The following is a 16751-nucleotide window of genomic DNA, read 5'->3' as shown; positions in this document are numbered from 1 at the left end:
CTGTTAGGTTAAGGTTACCAGACGCCCCTGTTTCCCGGGGACAGTCCCCAGATTTACAAATCAGTTCCTTGACAAAATCCACTGAATTCGACTGAAATTGAAAAGTGTCCCCGGATTCATTGGGGGAAAAATCTGGTCACCTTATGTTAGGTACCTTCCAAAAGCTAGACTGACCTTGCCAGAACTCTCCCCAAAGCTACAGAAAAGGCTTAATATGTGAATGATTACTCTCCTTTGTCTAGACTCCCTCATTCCTTAAAAAAAATATCCCCCCCCCCTTTGCAAGGCTCAAGCTGTTCTTGTTACAGTGAGGAGCACAGGGTGGAGGGGAAGAATCAATTTCTCCACACACACCTCCGCTCACTGCTTCCTTCCTACAAATCGTAACACCTTTATTGATTGCGTCCAGGAAAGCCCATGGCGGTTAATGTGGAAACGGGCAGCGCAGCACCCTCAAGGGAGGTGTTTTAATCTGCGGTTGAACAAGCGGGTTTAGGAAGAAGAAAGGGCGGGGGGGTGTGGACTGTTGACGAAACCACAGGGAGGTTGCAAGCACCGCAGTCGCTCACTTTCGCCTCGATTCGCAAGCTCAGTCCTGCTGCGGTGCTCCCAAACTCCAACAGTGGCAGACAATCTCAGCAGCGGCCTGTGTGCTGCCTAATTTTGGCACACACAGACCCCCTCCTCTCGCCTTCAATTGTTCATGCTCCCCTGTGTCCACCTCTGACTCCATGCCAGGTAAAGGTAAAGGTACCCCTGCCCGTACGGGCCAGTCTTGACAGACTCTAGGGTTGTGCACCCATCTCACTCAAGAGGCCGGGGGCCAGCGCTGTCCGCAGACACTTCCGGGTCATGTGGCCAGCGTGACGACGCTGCTCTGGCGAGCCAGAGCCGCACACGGAAACGCCGTTTACCTTCCCGCTTGTAAGCGGTCCCTATTTATCTACTTGCACCCGGGAGTACTTTCGAACTGCTAGGTTGGCAGGCGCTGGGACCGAACAACGGGAGCGCACCCCGCCGCAAGGATTCGAACCGCCGACCTTTCGATCGGCAAGCCCTAGGCGCTGAGGCTACTCCATGCCAACCTCTGTGTTAAAGGGAAGCACCCAGATATAAACACCCCCTGTGTTCCTGAGGGCTCCGCCATCGACTCCCGTCTGATTTACTTGACAAAGGGCCTCTGCCTAAGTCAGATATGTCAATTTTCCTTTCTTTCTGTCAGTATAGGGCAGCTTCCGACACTCTAAAGCAGCCCTCTATTCAGAATAATCAGGACTAGAACCTTGCTTTACTTGAAGTAAGAGACCATGGTTCATTGGCAGGGCATCTGCTTTGCATGCTGAAGATAATAATAATAATAATAATAATAATAATAATAATAATAATAATAATAATAATACAGTGGTACCTCGGGTTACATACGCTTCAGGTTACGCACTCCCACTCCGCTAACCCAGAAATAGTGCTTCAGGTTAAGAACTTTGCTTCAGGATGAGAACAGAAATCGTGCTCTGGCGGCGCGGTAGCAGCAGGAGGCCCCATTAGCTAAAGTGGTGCTTCAGGTTAAGAACAGTTTCAGGTTAAGAACAGACCTCCAGAATGAATTAAGTACTTAACTTGAGGTACCAATGTAATAATAATGCAGTAATTTATTTATACCCCGCCCATCTGGCTGAGTTTCCCCAGCCACTCTGGTCGGCTCTCGATCGAGTGTTAAAAACAATACAGCATTAAATATTAAAAACTTCCCTAAACAGGGCTGCCTTCAGGTGTCTTTTAAAGATAAGATAGCTGCTTATTTCCTTCACATCTGGTGGGAGGGCGTTCCACAGGGCGGGTGCCACTACCGAGAAGGCCCTCTGCCTGGTTCCCTGTAACCTCACTTCTCGCAATGAGGGAACCACCAGAAGGCCCTCAGCGCTGGATCTCAGTGTCCGGGCTGAACTATGGGGGTGGAGACGCTTCTTCAGGTGTACAGGAAGATCCAGTCCCCAATGACATCTACAGACAGGTATGGTGTCTTGGACTGCTTGGACACAGAGGAATGGTGGGAGAAGCCAGCTGGGGAACCACCAAGGGAAAAAGACTCGGATCGTGGTTGGTGGCTCAGAGGGAGAAGAGGGAGAGGACTGGGATGAAGAGGTTTTGAAGAGATAGCAGGGCTTAGTGAGTGGAGAGAGTCTGTGGCAGAAAGAAGTCCATAATCAGAGGCTAGAGAGGGGCCAAGAGACAGAGATGAGTCAGGCTGATGCAGAGTCATGGGTGTCTGTCCTTCCTGCTGTGAGCAGCTCCCCTCCCTGCTGGTCTCCCAGGACCAGGAGAGGCATGAAATGGGAGGAGCAAACACAGGAAACACAACCATGCAGGCTTAGTCTCCAATTGCTTGGGGGAAAGCTTGGAGAGGAGGCGACTTGGGCAGCTGTGAGATGACGGGACCTTCAGTCTCAGCAACTGCTTCATGGAGGGTAATAATAATAATAATAATAATAATTTATTATTTATACCCCGCCCATCTGGCTGGGTTTCCCCAGCCACTCTGGGCGGCTTCCAACAAAACACAAAAATACAATAACCTATTAAACATTAAAAGCTTCCCTAAACAGGGCCGCCTTCAGATGTCTTCTAAAAGTCTGGTAGTTATTTTTCTCTTTGATATCTGGTGGGAGGGCGTTCCACAGGGCGGGTGCCACTACCAAAAAGGCCCTCTGCCTGGTTCCCTGTAACTTGGCTTCTCGCAGCGAGGGAACCACCAGAAGGCCCTCGGCGCTGGACCTCAGTGTTCAGGTAGAACGATGGAGGTGGAGACGCTCCTTCAGGTATACTGGGCCGAGGCCGTTTAGGGCTGAAAAGGTCAGCACCAACACTTTTGTGCTCGGAAACGTATTGGGAGCCAGTGTAGGTCTTTCAAGACCGGTGTTATATGGTCTCGGCGGCCGCTCCCAGTCACCAGTCTAGCAAGACCTACCAGAGATGAGTTGCTATGGTCATTAGGCCTGACACTCCTGTGCAGATCCTCTTTCTGCTAATAAAGAGTTAACTCCAACTTGCTCCTTGCGATTGACTGCAGGCTCGCTCCTGTCTTATGGCTGGGGAATGTCCCCCTGCCTGAAACCCCAGAGAGAGCGGCTGCCAAGTCAGTGTTGACAAATACTTGGTCTGACTCAGTGGAAGGCAGTTTTCTATGTTCCTGTGACCTCTCCCCGCTGTCTTCACTTCCCTTTAGATTCCCCCCACCCTACATCTCTCCCCCCCCCACCCCGCTGCAGATTTCTTTTGATAGGGTGTTAAATCATTCCTCCCCTCCAGATGCTGTGATGCGAAGCCGATAGCTAAAAGCGTGTTTCTGTGGCGGCAGCGCCTTATGGAGTGCTCTTTGTCCTTGAACTGCGGCAAGCAACTCTGCTGATCAAATATAATGCGGCAAGAATCGGCAGACGGCATGATGTGCCATTGTGCTTGAAGTGCATTTGTTCATTCATTCATTCCCCCTCCCTTCCCTCCCTCCCTGAATGGTGGTGGAATCTGTGTGGTTCCCAGGCTGCTGGCTTCCAGGCATGAAGATGCCAGCGAAAGAAAACAGGCTGTGAGGTTTCATTTCAGACATTTGCAGTAGCTTTCTTTCCTCCTTTCATCTATAATCTCAGTCAGCCAAACTTACTCTCTCTGGTCGCATTTGCACGAAACATTTTAAAGCACTGTGGTACTGCTTTAAACCACAGTTAAACCACAGAGCATAGGGCTTGCCGATCAGAAGGTCGTCGGTTCGAATCCCCGCAATCGGGTGAGCTCCTGTTGCTCGGTCCCTGCTCCTGCCAACCTAGCAGTTCGAAAGGACGTCAAAGTGCAAGTAGATAAATAGGTAACGCTCCGGCGGGAAGGTAAACGGCGTTTCCATGTGCTGCTCTGGTTCGCCAGAAGCGGCTTAGTCATGCTGGCCACATGACCCGGAAGCTGTACACCGGCTCCCTCACCGCAACCCCAGAGTCATCCGCGACCGGACCTAATGGTCAGGGTTCCCTTTACCTTTACCTTTTACTGCTTTAAATAGTCATAGTTCCTTCTCCCCCCCCCCCTTGCAAAAAAAGAAAAGAATTCTGGGAGTTGTAGTTTCTTGAGGGTGCTGAGAGTTGTTAGGAGACCCCTGTATTCCCCTCATAAAGCTACAATTCTCAGAGGTCCCTGTAAAAAGAATTGATTTGAAAATTGCTCATCTAGGTGTTGCTGAACTAGAATTCCCATCCGTTCCAGCAAGTGTGGTCAGGGATGATGGGACTTGTAGTCCAGCAAGATCTAGAAGGCCAAAGCTTCCTTACACCAGGAGTAAGAGAAAGTAGATTGAATTATGAGGCTGGTGTGAAAATGGAGCTTGTTTATAATTTGTTCGAATTACAAAACTGCAAGCCTTGATATTAGTAAAAATACACACAAACACACACATATATATATTTAAATTGAAAGAAGGGAAAATAGGGAGGGACAGAGGAAGAATAGGAAGAGAGGGCAAAGATGTCCCATAATAATAATTTTAATAATAATAATACCCCTCCCATCTGGCTGGGTTTCCCCAGCCACTCTGAGCAGCTTCCAGCAAAATATAAAAAAATAATAAAATGTCAGACATTAAAAATCTTTCCTGATGTTTTCTGAAGTTATGCAATTATTTACCTCCCTGACATCTGACGGGAGGGCGTTCCACAGGGAGGGCGCCACTGCTGAGAAGGCCCTCTTATAAATAGTAGTTGTGCAAGTAGGTAGCTCAGTTGGTTAGAGCGTGGTGCTGATAACGCCAAGGTTGCAGGTTTGATCCCCGTACGGGACAGTAGCCTATTCCTGCATTGTAGGGGGTTGGACTAGATGATTCTTAGGGTCCCTTCCAACTCTACGATTCTAAGTTTTCATGACAATGGGAAGTAGATTTGTTGTTTTTTCCTCCCCTGGGGAACCTTGACAGAAGCGGCGACAGGAAAGCATCTTATATACCAAGGATGCGTCTGAGCTAGGAGCCGAACTCTCCTTCATGCTTGTTCCTGCACGTAATGATTACCTGTCACAACCAACTTGGGAGCCCATTTGTTAGCTGAACGTTTTGCCAAAGCAGCTCTTTGGATCGGCTCCTGCCAGAAGCCGTGATTCATCCTGCACTGGGTCTCTGTTGGCGGGGAAGCTGCCCAGTGTGAGTCCAAACGAAGGCTGGGTCTCAGTCCCTGGCCCTCCCCAGTTTCTTAAGATGTATGTGTTATAAGGGGAAGAGTACCAGCACGCTAGCTGTCATGCCCTTGGGAAACGCTGCGCAGGGGTCTCAGGTGGGTGGAACAACCCTCCTGTCAGTCATCAAAGTCATCCCTCCCGGAGTCAGGACAATCAAAAATGATAGAATTGGAGATCTGGAAGGGACCCCAAGAGCTATCTGGTCCAGCCCCCTGCAATGCAGAACTCACAACTAAACTGACAGATTGCCGTCCAACCTCTGCTTGAAAATCTCCAGCAAAGGAGAGTCTCATCATCTTCTGAGATGGTCCATTCCACTGTCAAACAGCTCTTACTGTCAGAAAGTTCTGCCTCATGTTTAGTCGAAAGCTCATTTAATAATAATAATTTATTATTTATACCCCGCCCATCTGGCTGAGTTTTTCCAGCCACTCTGGGCAGCTTCCAATCGAGTGTTAAAAACAATACAGCATCAAATATTAAAAACTTCCCTAAACAGGGCTGCCTTCAGATGTCTTTTAAAGAGAAGATAGCTGCTTATTTCCTTCACATCTGAAGGGAGGGCGTTCCACAGGGCAGGCGCCACTACTGAGAAGGCCCTCTGTCTGGTTCCCTATAACCTCACTTCTCACAATGAGGGAACCGCCAGAAGGCCCTCGGCGCTGGATCTCAGTGTCTGGGCTGAACGATGGGGGTGGAGACGCTCCTTCAGGTATACTGGACCGAGGCCGTTTAGGGCTTTAAAGGTCAGCACCAACACTTTGAATTGTGCTCGGAAACGTAGTGGGAGCCAATGCAGATCTCTCAGGACCGGAGTTATGTGGTCCCGGTGGTCACTCCCAGTCACCAGTCTAGCTGCCGCATTTTGGATTAATTGCAGTTTCCGGGTCACCTTCAAAGGTAGCCCCATGTAGAGCACATTGCAGTAGTCCAAGCGGGAGATAACTAGAGCATGCACCACTCTGGCAAGACAGTCTGCAGGCAGGTAGGGTCTCAGCCTGCGTACCAGGTGGGGCTGGTAGACAGCTGCCCTGGACACATAATTAACCCGCCATTTGAAAGGCTGCGTGCTTTGCTAGGTTCATGCAACCAAGAGAACAGCAAGAAACAGTTGCTAAGGAGGGTCTGATCCAAGCCTTAGCCTGAGAGGTTGTAGGAATGCAGGCATTTGCAATGATGGAATTCCTCAAGCATCCGTAAACCAACTGTTTTGACTGATAACATAGCAGGACCCCTTTCGTAATGAATTCATTTATTTGTTTGACTTAACACACACACACACTCCTGCTCACATAGCCCTGTTGACATTCTCCATGTGTTGGTTGGCAATTTTACCTTGTCCCATTACCCAAACCGGCAGACTGCAAGCTGGGCACTGCAGCAGCGCTGCTGCAGCATTAGAGATGCAGGTCACATTCATGCACCAAAAACTTTTTTTTTCTTTTGCTGCAAGGGGATGGTTATGCAAAAGAAACTGACCTCGGACTCTGTATACCTGCCATGGTGAAAGGTTCAGAGTCTTTGCCTTGAGGCTGAAATTACCTTGATTTATGGCACAGCTGCCCTTGGATTACATTCATACATACATAATTTTATTTCCACGTTGCCTTCCCATAGTTAAAACCATCCTCAAGGCAGCTTATGCAAGAAAGAAATATGTAATTGCAAACATAACAAAGATAGTCATAAACAAGAACTGAAACACTGAAAATTACACAACCAAATCGAACAATTTCCACATTAAAATAAGATTTAAAATGAAGATGCAAAACATTGATATCAAAAACAACAACCAAAACAAAACAAAAAACCCTAAGCAATAGCCCAGAACTGTACAAAACAGCAGGACCTTCTGCATTCAATGCAGGTGCTCTAACCACTGAGCCACAGCCCCTCCTCCTTCTGGAGAGAGAATCAGATCTCTCTTAGTTATCGGGATCTTTCACTCGCAGCCGTGAACAGAAAGTCTCGTGTGTATTGAGTTGTGCACAGCAGCAAAAAAATTGCAAACAGAACCAAAAAAAAACCAGAGAAAAAGTAAACAAAGAATTAAAAATGCGAACCATAAAATGTCACTGCCTAGAGGGACAAAAGTGCATCTCCAAAGGGATAATAAAGCAAAGCTATATAAAACTAAAAGGATTATCCACCGGTGAGTTCCATCATGACTGAGAATAAAGGTTCTATAAAAGTTCTCCTCTCCACCTCTCTTCAGTGCATTACCAGAAGATCATCCACCGGGACATCAAGCCTTCCAACTTGCTCTTGGGGGATGACGGGCACGTCAAAATTGCCGACTTCGGAGTGAGCAATCAGTTTGAGGGCAGCGATGCCCAGCTCTCCAGCACTGCTGGGACTCCAGCCTTCATGGCCCCTGAAGCCCTTTCTGAGTCTGGGAAGAGCTTCAGTGGGAAGGTAGGATGCTGCTTATGTGATGTGGACCCCGCTTGGGGAGGGGACCCCAATAAGAGCCCAGTAAGAGCTGAGCTGAGCTCTTACTAGTGGCGCTGTGGGTTAAACCACAGAGCCTAGGGCTTGCCGATCAAAAGGTTGGCGGTTCGAATCCCCGCGACGGGGTGAGCTCCCATTGCACGGTCCCAGCTCCTGCCAACCTAGCAGTTCGAAAGCACAAAGTGCAAGTAGATAAATAGGTACCGCTCCGGCGGGAAGGTAAACAGCGTTTCCATGCGCTGCTCTGGTTCGCCAGAAGTGGCTTAGTCATGCTAGCCACATGACCCGGAAGCTGTACGCCGGCTCCCTCGGCCAATAAAGCGAGATGAGCGCAGCAACCCCAGAGTCGGTTACGACTGGACCTAATGGTCAGGGGTCCCTTTACTTTTTAAGAGCTGAGCATGCTTATTGGCCACAAAATGCTGACTGGCTGTAACCGGGGTTGGAGGGGAGCAATGGGGAAATGGGGAGGAGGTGGAGTATTCGGAGTGGGGGGCGCTTTATACCACAACATTTTGTTGCAGCCCCCCCAGAGATCTGATTTTTAAAAAATCTGTTTGCTTCTTTTCAGGCACTAGATGTCTGGGCCATGGGGATCACACTATTTTGCTTTGTGTATGGAAAGGTAAGATGTCTATAAAAGCGGGACGGTTTTTTGTGGTGGTGGTTGGGGCAGGGCCGGCCCACCCTTGAGGCAAGGTGAGGCAACTGCCTCAGGCAGCTGGATCCGCAGGGGCAGCAGATTATTATCACTTATTAGAGTTCTATGCTGCCCTTCATCACAAGATTCGCGGTTCGCGTCTCCGTTCTTCCACATGCAGCTGCTGGGTGACCTTGGGCCAGTCACACTTCTCTGAAGTCTCTCAGCCTCACTCACCTCACAGAGTGTTTGTTGTGGGGGAGGAAGGGAAAGGAGAATGTTAGCCGCTTTGAGGCTCCTTAAAGGGAGTGAAAGGCGGGATATCAAATCCAAATCCAATCCCATCCAAGATCTCAGGGTGGTTCACAGAGCAAAAACACAATAACAAAAGTAAATGGTTAAAACGAGAACAACAAAACAGTGCCCACCAAACTCATTTATCAGGCTGCAGAATATTAATCAGCCAGAGGCTGATTAATGGCCTGAAGTAATTTCTTTCTGGAGCTGTTGTTGATGGTGGTTACTAATTGCCAAATGATTAGATAAAAGAATCCTGAGCAAATTATAAAAAGAAGATAAATCTCAGGCAGGCTCATGATGGAGAAGGAAGGCAGTTCTTAAGTGTGCAACTGAAAAGCGTCTTGTATGAAGATGTTCTGAGAATCTCTCTGCAGGAATCATAGGAGCCAACTCCTAGGGGCCGAGGTCCCTTCACACACCACACCCCAATAAAATACTTGAGGGGGCTGGTCCCCCTTGAAGTTGATGACCGTTGCCATTCAAATGGTGTGTGCGCACCACATCTTGTGACCTACCCCACCCCCAATATTTTAATTCAAGTTGGCACCCCTGGCAGGAATGCCCCAGCCTCCTTGCAGAGCCGAGCTCTCAGGGTTCCTTGGGACTGGTTATAGAGTTTTAGTCTGTAAGTGCAAACAAGAGGATTCACAAAAGCATGCAAACCTTTGCTCTGTTTTGCAGTGTCCTTTCATTGATGAATTTATCCTCGCTCTTCACAACAAGATCAAGAACAAGCCGGTGGACTTCCCGGAAGAGTAAGTAAGCTTTGCAGGTCGCAGTGGAGCACAAGGGTGCTGCAGATGCCTCTGGAATGCCTCTGAGCGCCAGTTCCTGGGAATCCCAAGTGAGGAGAAGGGCTGCTGTTGCCCCCAGGTCTTGCTTGTGGACTCCCCATTGGGGCTTCTGGTTTGCCACAGTGAGAACAGGATGCTGGACAAGATGTGTCTTTGGCCTGATGCGCTTAACCCACAAGTTTGCATTCTCACTACCTCTCATTGTGGACCAGAGGAGGTGGTTTTGCTTCACCTCGCAGCAGCATTGAGCACAGTTGACTCTGATATTTTTCTGAGTCCCAGGAAGGAGTGAGACTATGACTCATTGCTCCGGTCATTGTTGACACCTACCAAGTTAGACATTGTTGTCATTTTCCAAGTTAGCCATTGCTGACATTTACCAAGTTAGGCATCGCTGACCTTTAGCGAATTAGATGGTCCCCTGAAATATACTCAGAGTCGAGAGTGGATTTCATGCTCTTTATTCAGCTCATAGTGGTGAGGAGGAACGGAAGTCCCCCCAGAATGTATGCTTTATATACATTATTTACACAATGGGCCCCCACGTGATTGGCTAATTCCGGGATTCACCTGTAGGCCAATCAGGTTGCGGATTCACTTCCACCTGGAGCTGGATTGGGTGGCTCCTCTGAACCAATCAGACTGCTGCATTGTGAATCCTATTGTTCTAGGACCAATCAGACTGCTGCATTTTGGATCCTATTCAACTCAGTACATAACATCCCCCCTAAAGAGCGCTGCACCATTTGGTTATCTGTTTTTCTCCTCTCTTCTCCCCTACCTGCACCAGCCAATCTGTGTATGTCCTGCCTGACGTGAGAGAAAAGTCTTTCCCTCCCACAGCAAAGGCTACACCCAGCTCCTCCCATTCCGAGTGGGCAGATACAGCATCCTGGGTTACTGGTTCTCTGGCACTTTCAATAAGGGCCAGGTCACAGGTCCAAGAGAGAAGACAGGATTGTGGAATTTCCACCCTGGGAAATGTGAGCGGGGCTTGTAGTGGCAGCCAAGGACAAGGAACCGGGAGCCAGCCTTGGCTTCAAAGATACGATGGAGATGTATAAATAAATACATGAATAATGAGCCGGAAGATGTGATCCTGTATATTTACACATGCACACAAGCAGATTCATATATATCAAAATGAAATATTTTAAGAAAAATATCCAGAGTGCACACGTTTTGCAATGGTTCTGTGCATCTGGCTGTTAACCCGGTTGGCGGTTCGAGTCTACCCAGGGATGGCTGCCGGCAGGATTCCTGAATTGCAGATAACTAGTAAGAGCTGTTTGACTGTGGAACGGTCTCCCTTGGGTGGTTGTGGCCTCTCCTTCACTGGAGGTTTTTAAGCAGAGGTTGGATGGCCATCTGTCATGGGTGCTTTAGCTGAGATTCCTGAACTGCAGGAGAGCTGGACCCTGGGAGGGGGGGTCCCTTCCAACTCTAGGTAAAGGTAAAGGGACCCCTGACCATTAGGTCCAGTCGTGGCCGACTCTGGGGTTGCGGCGCTCATCTCGCTTTATTGGCCGAGGGAGCCAGCATACAGCTTCCGGGTCATGTGGCCAGCATGACTGAGCCGCTTCTGGCGAACCAGAGCACCGCACGGAAATGTCGTTTACCTTCCCGCCGGAGCGGTACCTATTTATCTACTTGCACTTTGATGTGCTTTCGAACTGCTAGGTTGGCAGGAGCAGGGACCGAGCAATGGAAGCTCACCCCGTTGTGGGGATTCGAACCGCCGACCTTCTGATCGGCAAGTCCTAGGCTCTGTGGTTTAACCCACAGCGCCACCCGCGTCCGTCCCCCCTTCCAACTCTACAATTCCATAATTCTGTGATACTTTAGGAAGCTGCCATTGGCCTCTCTATCTAGCTCAGTGTTGTCTACTCTGACTGGCAATGGGTTTGAGACAAGGGGAACGGAGGGGGTGGCAGAGAGAGGGGAAGAGTAAAGGGAGACAAGAGAAGGGAGAGAAGGGGGTGGTAGAGAAAGAATAGGCAGTGGGAGGCAGAGAAAAAAGAGTAGGGAGTGGCAGCAGCGGCAGAGGAAGCCGCTCAGGCACCTGGGGAGGGGCAAGCCACCCATAGGGGTGGGGGTGGGGCGAGCCGCCCATAGGGGCAGGGTGCACCGTGGGGCCTCCAGAGTCTGCCTGCCTCCTCACACTCAGCTGCCCTACAGCTTGGGGGGAGGCAGTGGGTGGACCGTTTGGCCAGCACGGAGCCTGCGTGCGCCCAGGAGAGATGCATGACTCAGGCGCACTGCAGGCCCTGCGGTGAGTGCATTTTGTCACCCCGCTCAGTGGTGACACCCAGGACAAACAGCACTCACCGCACCCCCCTTCCTCCACCCCTGAGTGGCAGAGAGAGAGAGGAGCAGGGCAGAAAGGGGTGACTTTACCCCTTTGGGGGGCTCCGGCCTCACTTCTGACTGATCTTGCTTGCTGCCAACATGCAGCTCCAGCAGATCCCCCCCCAAGGAAATGCAGCCCCTAGCAGGAAAAAAACAACAACATTGCCCATCCCCGTCTCGCAGCTTTTGTAGAAAGTTTCGTTGTCCCCTTCCCAGCCCATCCCCAAACTTGCGTCTCGAGCGAAGATGCTGCAGCTGTGATTCTCCCAACTCGGCGTTGCACCAAGGCAAAGGATTCCTGACCTACTTGCATGAATTAATCCTTCGTTCCTAATTGAAATGTAAAGATGATATCATATCACCGCCGCTGCCGCTTGAAAAGGAATATTGGGGGAAGAATGTGGGTGGGTGGAGAAACAAACGGGGGGGGGAGGGCAAGTGTTCGGAGAGAGAGGCCCCTCTTCCTTTAACCCTGGGCTTGTTTTCGGTGTTGGATTGTAAATCATGCATTACACGGAGGGACTGAGTACCCTCACTGCCCCCCGCCCCCGTTAATGGTCTAAAACTGACTACAGTGGTACCTCAGGTTAAGTACTTAATTCGTTCCAGAGGTCCGTACTTAACCTGAAACTGTTCTTAACCTGAATCACCACTATAGCTAATGGGGCCTTCTCCTGCTGCTGCACCGCTGGAGCACGATTTCTGTTCTCATCCTGAAGCAAAGTTCTTAACCTGAAGTACTATTTCTGGGTTAGCGGAGTCTGTAACCTGAAGCGTATGTAACCTGAAGCATATGTAACCCGAGGTACCACTGTATCTAGGAGATCCTTACAACCAGGCTGAGCCAAGGAACCCCACCCCCCTTGTTTAATCACCCTTTCTGTAGGCTAGGAAGTTGGGGTAGGTTTGTGATTTGGAGGTGGGGGGCTGTCAATGCAAAGAAGGGGTGTTGTCCAGCAAAGGTCTCGGTGGTGATGGCCATGTGGCTGCGATTGTTGGCCATGGGCGACTGCCCTTTCCTCCCCACCCATCACATAGCCCAGGGTGCACAATGCCCGTGGGGTGTGTCATTGCGCTTGCCAGGACTTCCAGCATTGCCTGTGAAATGTCTCAGTAAAGCTGCCCTCTGAAACCCGGGAGACTGAACTTGTCTGGGTCCTGGAATCTTGTCCCTGAGACGCCCCACTGAGGCAGCGCTGCCTAATCTGCTCTGACGCGGCACGCTAGTATGCAGTAGCTCAGGTTCAGATTTTACTATTGAAGCCTTGCAGTGCCATGGCCATTTCACGCATTAAGTCCCCAGTCAGCTGGGAGTTCCCTGGGGCATTCTTGGCATGGCAGCATAAGTCTGGCAGGGCCCTGGCAGGATCCCCCAGCCAGCTTAGCCCTCCGAGTTCTGGGGCAAGTGTACTCCGGGTTTCGGAGCAGTTGCTGGAAACGCCAGGGGGAGAGAGGGCTCTTGTGCTGGTGTCCGAGCTTGTGGGTTTCCCACAGGCATCTGGGTGGTGATTGTGAGAACAGTGTTCTTGTCTAGATGGTCCATTGGGCCTGATCTAGCCGACCCTTACAGTGGTACCTCGGGTTAAGAACTTAATTCATTCTGGAGGTCTGTTCTTAACCTGAAACTGTTCTTAACCTGAGGTACCACTTTAGCTAATGGGGCCTCCTGCTGCCGCAGCGCAATTTCTGTTCTCATCCTGAGGTAAAGTTCTTAACCTGAGGTAATATTTCTGGGTTAGCGGAGTCTGTAACCTGAAGCGTATGTAACCCGAGGTACCACTGTATTTGGTTCTTACTAGCGAAACTTGTCTATCTCAAGTTTCCCTGCCAGTTCCACCATTTCACATGATCCTCTTTCACCTGCCTCCTCCTCCAAACTATATATTTGGAGTTTATTAGTCAGCTCTGCGAGAGACTCTTCACATCTGCCACCTCCGCAAGGGATTAGCTTTTAATGGGCTGGCTGGGCCTCTTCCTCCTAACATCTCCTGCGGCAATAACTCTTCGCTGCCTGGCTTATTTTGACATCCCGGTGACCTGTTCTTTCCATCTCGAAAGGCCTCTCTCCTCATTAGCTTGTGGAGAGAGGCAGGGGAATGGCAGTGTGTTGACTCAGTGTTTAAACCTAAGCCTGTTAATTTGATAAAGCCCATAAGAGAAGAGGGATTGGAGGCAGCAGAGAGTGCAAGGAAGGAGAGTATCATCAGATTAGTCCTGGCTGCACCACAGACCTCCCAGAGACTCAGTCAGTGCACTGGCTCTTCCATGGGACCGTTTGCAAGCCGAGCATATTCTGCCCTGGCTGCAGAGGCCAAGGAGCTTCTGTTTACTAAAAAAGACCTTGCTATTTTCTGCACTCAGGCGTGGACAGAAGCCAGTCAGTCACAAACCATTTGTTCTGCGCCGTTGCTTAGTTTTCCCATTTGGAGTTCACAGTTTTTTATGCTCCAATGGAGCCGGTGTGATCTGCTTGGTCTAATGTTCTCATTCCTAAAGCATGATTTGTAAGGTAGTTAAATTTTGATTCGGGGTTCAAGATGACCTCGACAGATTGGAGAACTGGGGCCAAAACAAGCAAAAGGAATTTCAGTAGGGACAAATGTCAGGTTCTGCGCTTCGGCAGGAATAAGCAGCTGCACAAATATAGGATGGGGAACACCTGGATTGCCAGTAGTATATGTGAGAAGGATCTAAGGAGTCTTAGTAGACCACAAGCATAAAATGAGTTAACAGTGTGATGTGGCAGCAGAAGAAAAAGAAAAAGCTAATGCAATTCTGGGCTGCATCAACAGAAGTCTGGTGTTGATCTGGATCAAGGGAAGTTATTTTGTTGTTTAGTTGTGTCCAACTCTTCGTGACCCCATGGACCAGAGCACACCAGGCACTCCTGTCTTCCACTGCCTCCCGCAGTTTGGTCAAACTCATGCTGGTAGCTTTGAAAACACTGTCCAACTATCTCGTCCTCTGTCATCCCCCTCTCCTTGGGCCCTCCATCTTTCCCAACATCAGGGTCAGAATGGATAGGTCTGATCTTCTTGCAGTCCATGGGACTCTCAAGAGTCTCCTCCAGCACCATAATTCAAAAGCATCAATTCTTTGGCGGTCGGCCTTCTTTATGGTCCAGCTCTCACTTCCATACGTCACTACAGGGAAAACCATAGCTTTAACTGTACGGACCTTTATTGGCAAGGTGATGTCTCTGCTTTTTAAGATGCTGTCTAGGTTTGTCATTGCTTTTCTAGGTTTGTCATTGCAGGTATCTTTTAATTTTGTGACTGCTGTCACCATCTGCAGTGATCATGGAGCGCAAGAAAGTAAAATCTCTCACTGCCTCCATTTCCTCCCCAAGGGAAGTTATAGTACCGCTCTATTCTGCCTTGGTCTGATCACATCTGGAGTCCTGTGTCCAGTTCTGGGCACTGCAGTTTAAGTAGGATATGACAAGCTGCAATGTGTGCAGAGGAGCGGGAACCAAGATGACCGAAGCTTATGAAGAATGCTTGAGGGAGTTGGGTGTGTTTAGCCTGGAGACTGAGAGGTGATATGATAGCTATCTTCAGGTATCTGAAGAGCTGTTACATGGAAGATGGAGCAAGCTTGTTTTCTGCTGCTCCAGAGGGGAGGACCTGAACCAGTTTCTTTAAATGTCAAGAAAGGAGATTCCAATTAAACATGGAGGAAAACTTTCTTACGGCATGAGCTGTGCAACAAAGGAACAAGCTTCCTCGGATGCTGGTGGACTCTCCTTCCCCGGAGGTTTGTAAACAGTGGATGGCCACTTGTCAGAGCTCCTTTTAGCTGTGGTTCCTGCACTGCAGGGGGTTGGACTAGATGACCCTTGGTGTCCCTCTCCAACTCTACACTGGTGAGCCACTATGATTCAAAATGCGGCCTAGGTCTCCATCTCCCCCATGTCAGCATGTTTCAAAGAGAGTTTGTTGCTTGTACTGGGTATGTCCATCCCAGTTTTTCCAGTTTGGGGCTGTTGTTTTTTTAAAAAACTCCTACAAAGTAGTTTGGTGTCTGAACACAGAGGATTGGCAGCCTGTAGCTTCTGTCCCCACAACAAAACACTTTGTTTTTCTTTCTGCCAGGCCTTGGATCAGCGAGGAGTTAAAAGACCTGATCCTGAAGATGCTGGAAAAGAACCCTGAAACGAGGATAACAGTCCCCGAAATTAAGGTAAGTGGGACATGAACTTTAATAGGAACAAAGGAAGCTGCCTTATATGTATAATTGTCCTTCCAGCTCACTGACCGGCAGTGGCTTTCCAGGGTTTCAGGCAGGGTTTTCCCCAGCCGTTCCTGTAGATGCCAGGGTTTGAACCTGGAACCTTCCTGGCTTGCGCAGACTTAGAATTTTGCCACCTCTGGGCTGTTAAGTTTCAGTGTCCATCTCATTTACATGTTAAGTTTTATTAGAGTTGCCCCACCAAGCTGTGCCTGACCTCAGCCAGCCCCAGCTGCCTATGCCCTCCAACACCTAGCTGCCACCCCTCAGGATTTTCTGCCTGAGGCAGCCACCTCACTCTGCCTCATGCTAGGGCTGGCCCTGGCCGTGATAGCCTTCGCTTGTGTCTTCCATGCAGCTGCACCCTTGGGTGACGAAGTTCGGAGAGGATCCTCTGCCTCTTGAGGAGGAGCATTGCACAATTGTGGAGGTCACCGAGGAGGAAGTGAAGAACTCCGTCAAAACAATCCCGAGTTTGCCTGCTGTGGTGCGTACCGCTGCCGCCGCGACACTGTGTTGTGCAGGGCTTAAAAGCCACCATCCTTCTGCGTTGTGTGGTTGATGGTACAGAACTGGGTGCTTGGCTAATGGCCGGTGTGGGTGCTCTTTGTCCAAAGTTGCGTTGCAACACACCACATTAAGCTGCTGAGTGGAAGGAGGTTTGATCCTGTTTTCCCCAGCAGAAGGAGATGAATGCTTTAGGATTTGACTGGGGAGCTGGTTCAGAAGGTCAGGAGCTACTGCACTGACAGTAGCCTTGTCTGTGTTTTTCCGCTTGC

At 49.6% G+C, this 16751-nt stretch overlaps 1 protein-coding gene across 3 annotated transcripts in view; it reads left to right on the top strand.

Annotated features, from left to right (window-relative positions):
* Window positions 1–16751, top strand: part of CAMKK1 (calcium/calmodulin dependent protein kinase kinase 1) — an 86286-nt gene that overhangs the window by 58633 nt on the left and 10902 nt on the right. For all 3 annotated transcript variants that reach the window (XM_053367904.1, XM_053367905.1, XM_053367903.1), the window contains 5 exons: window positions 7424–7623; window positions 8231–8284; window positions 9281–9354; window positions 15837–15924; window positions 16331–16459. In XM_053367904.1, coding sequence (XP_053223879.1) covers window positions 7424–7623; window positions 8231–8284; window positions 9281–9354; window positions 15837–15924; window positions 16331–16459 — 545 coding nt within the window. The remainder of the gene's footprint in view (window positions 1–7423; window positions 7624–8230; window positions 8285–9280; window positions 9355–15836; window positions 15925–16330; window positions 16460–16751) is intronic.

Source organism: Podarcis raffonei, chromosome 15 (genome assembly GCF_027172205.1).
Source record: "Podarcis raffonei isolate rPodRaf1 chromosome 15, rPodRaf1.pri, whole genome shotgun sequence".
Lineage (NCBI taxonomy): Eukaryota > Metazoa > Chordata > Lepidosauria > Squamata > Lacertidae > Podarcis > Podarcis raffonei.
The sequence above is the reverse complement of the archived record's forward strand: the minus strand, read 5'-3'. Positions and strand labels throughout refer to the sequence as shown.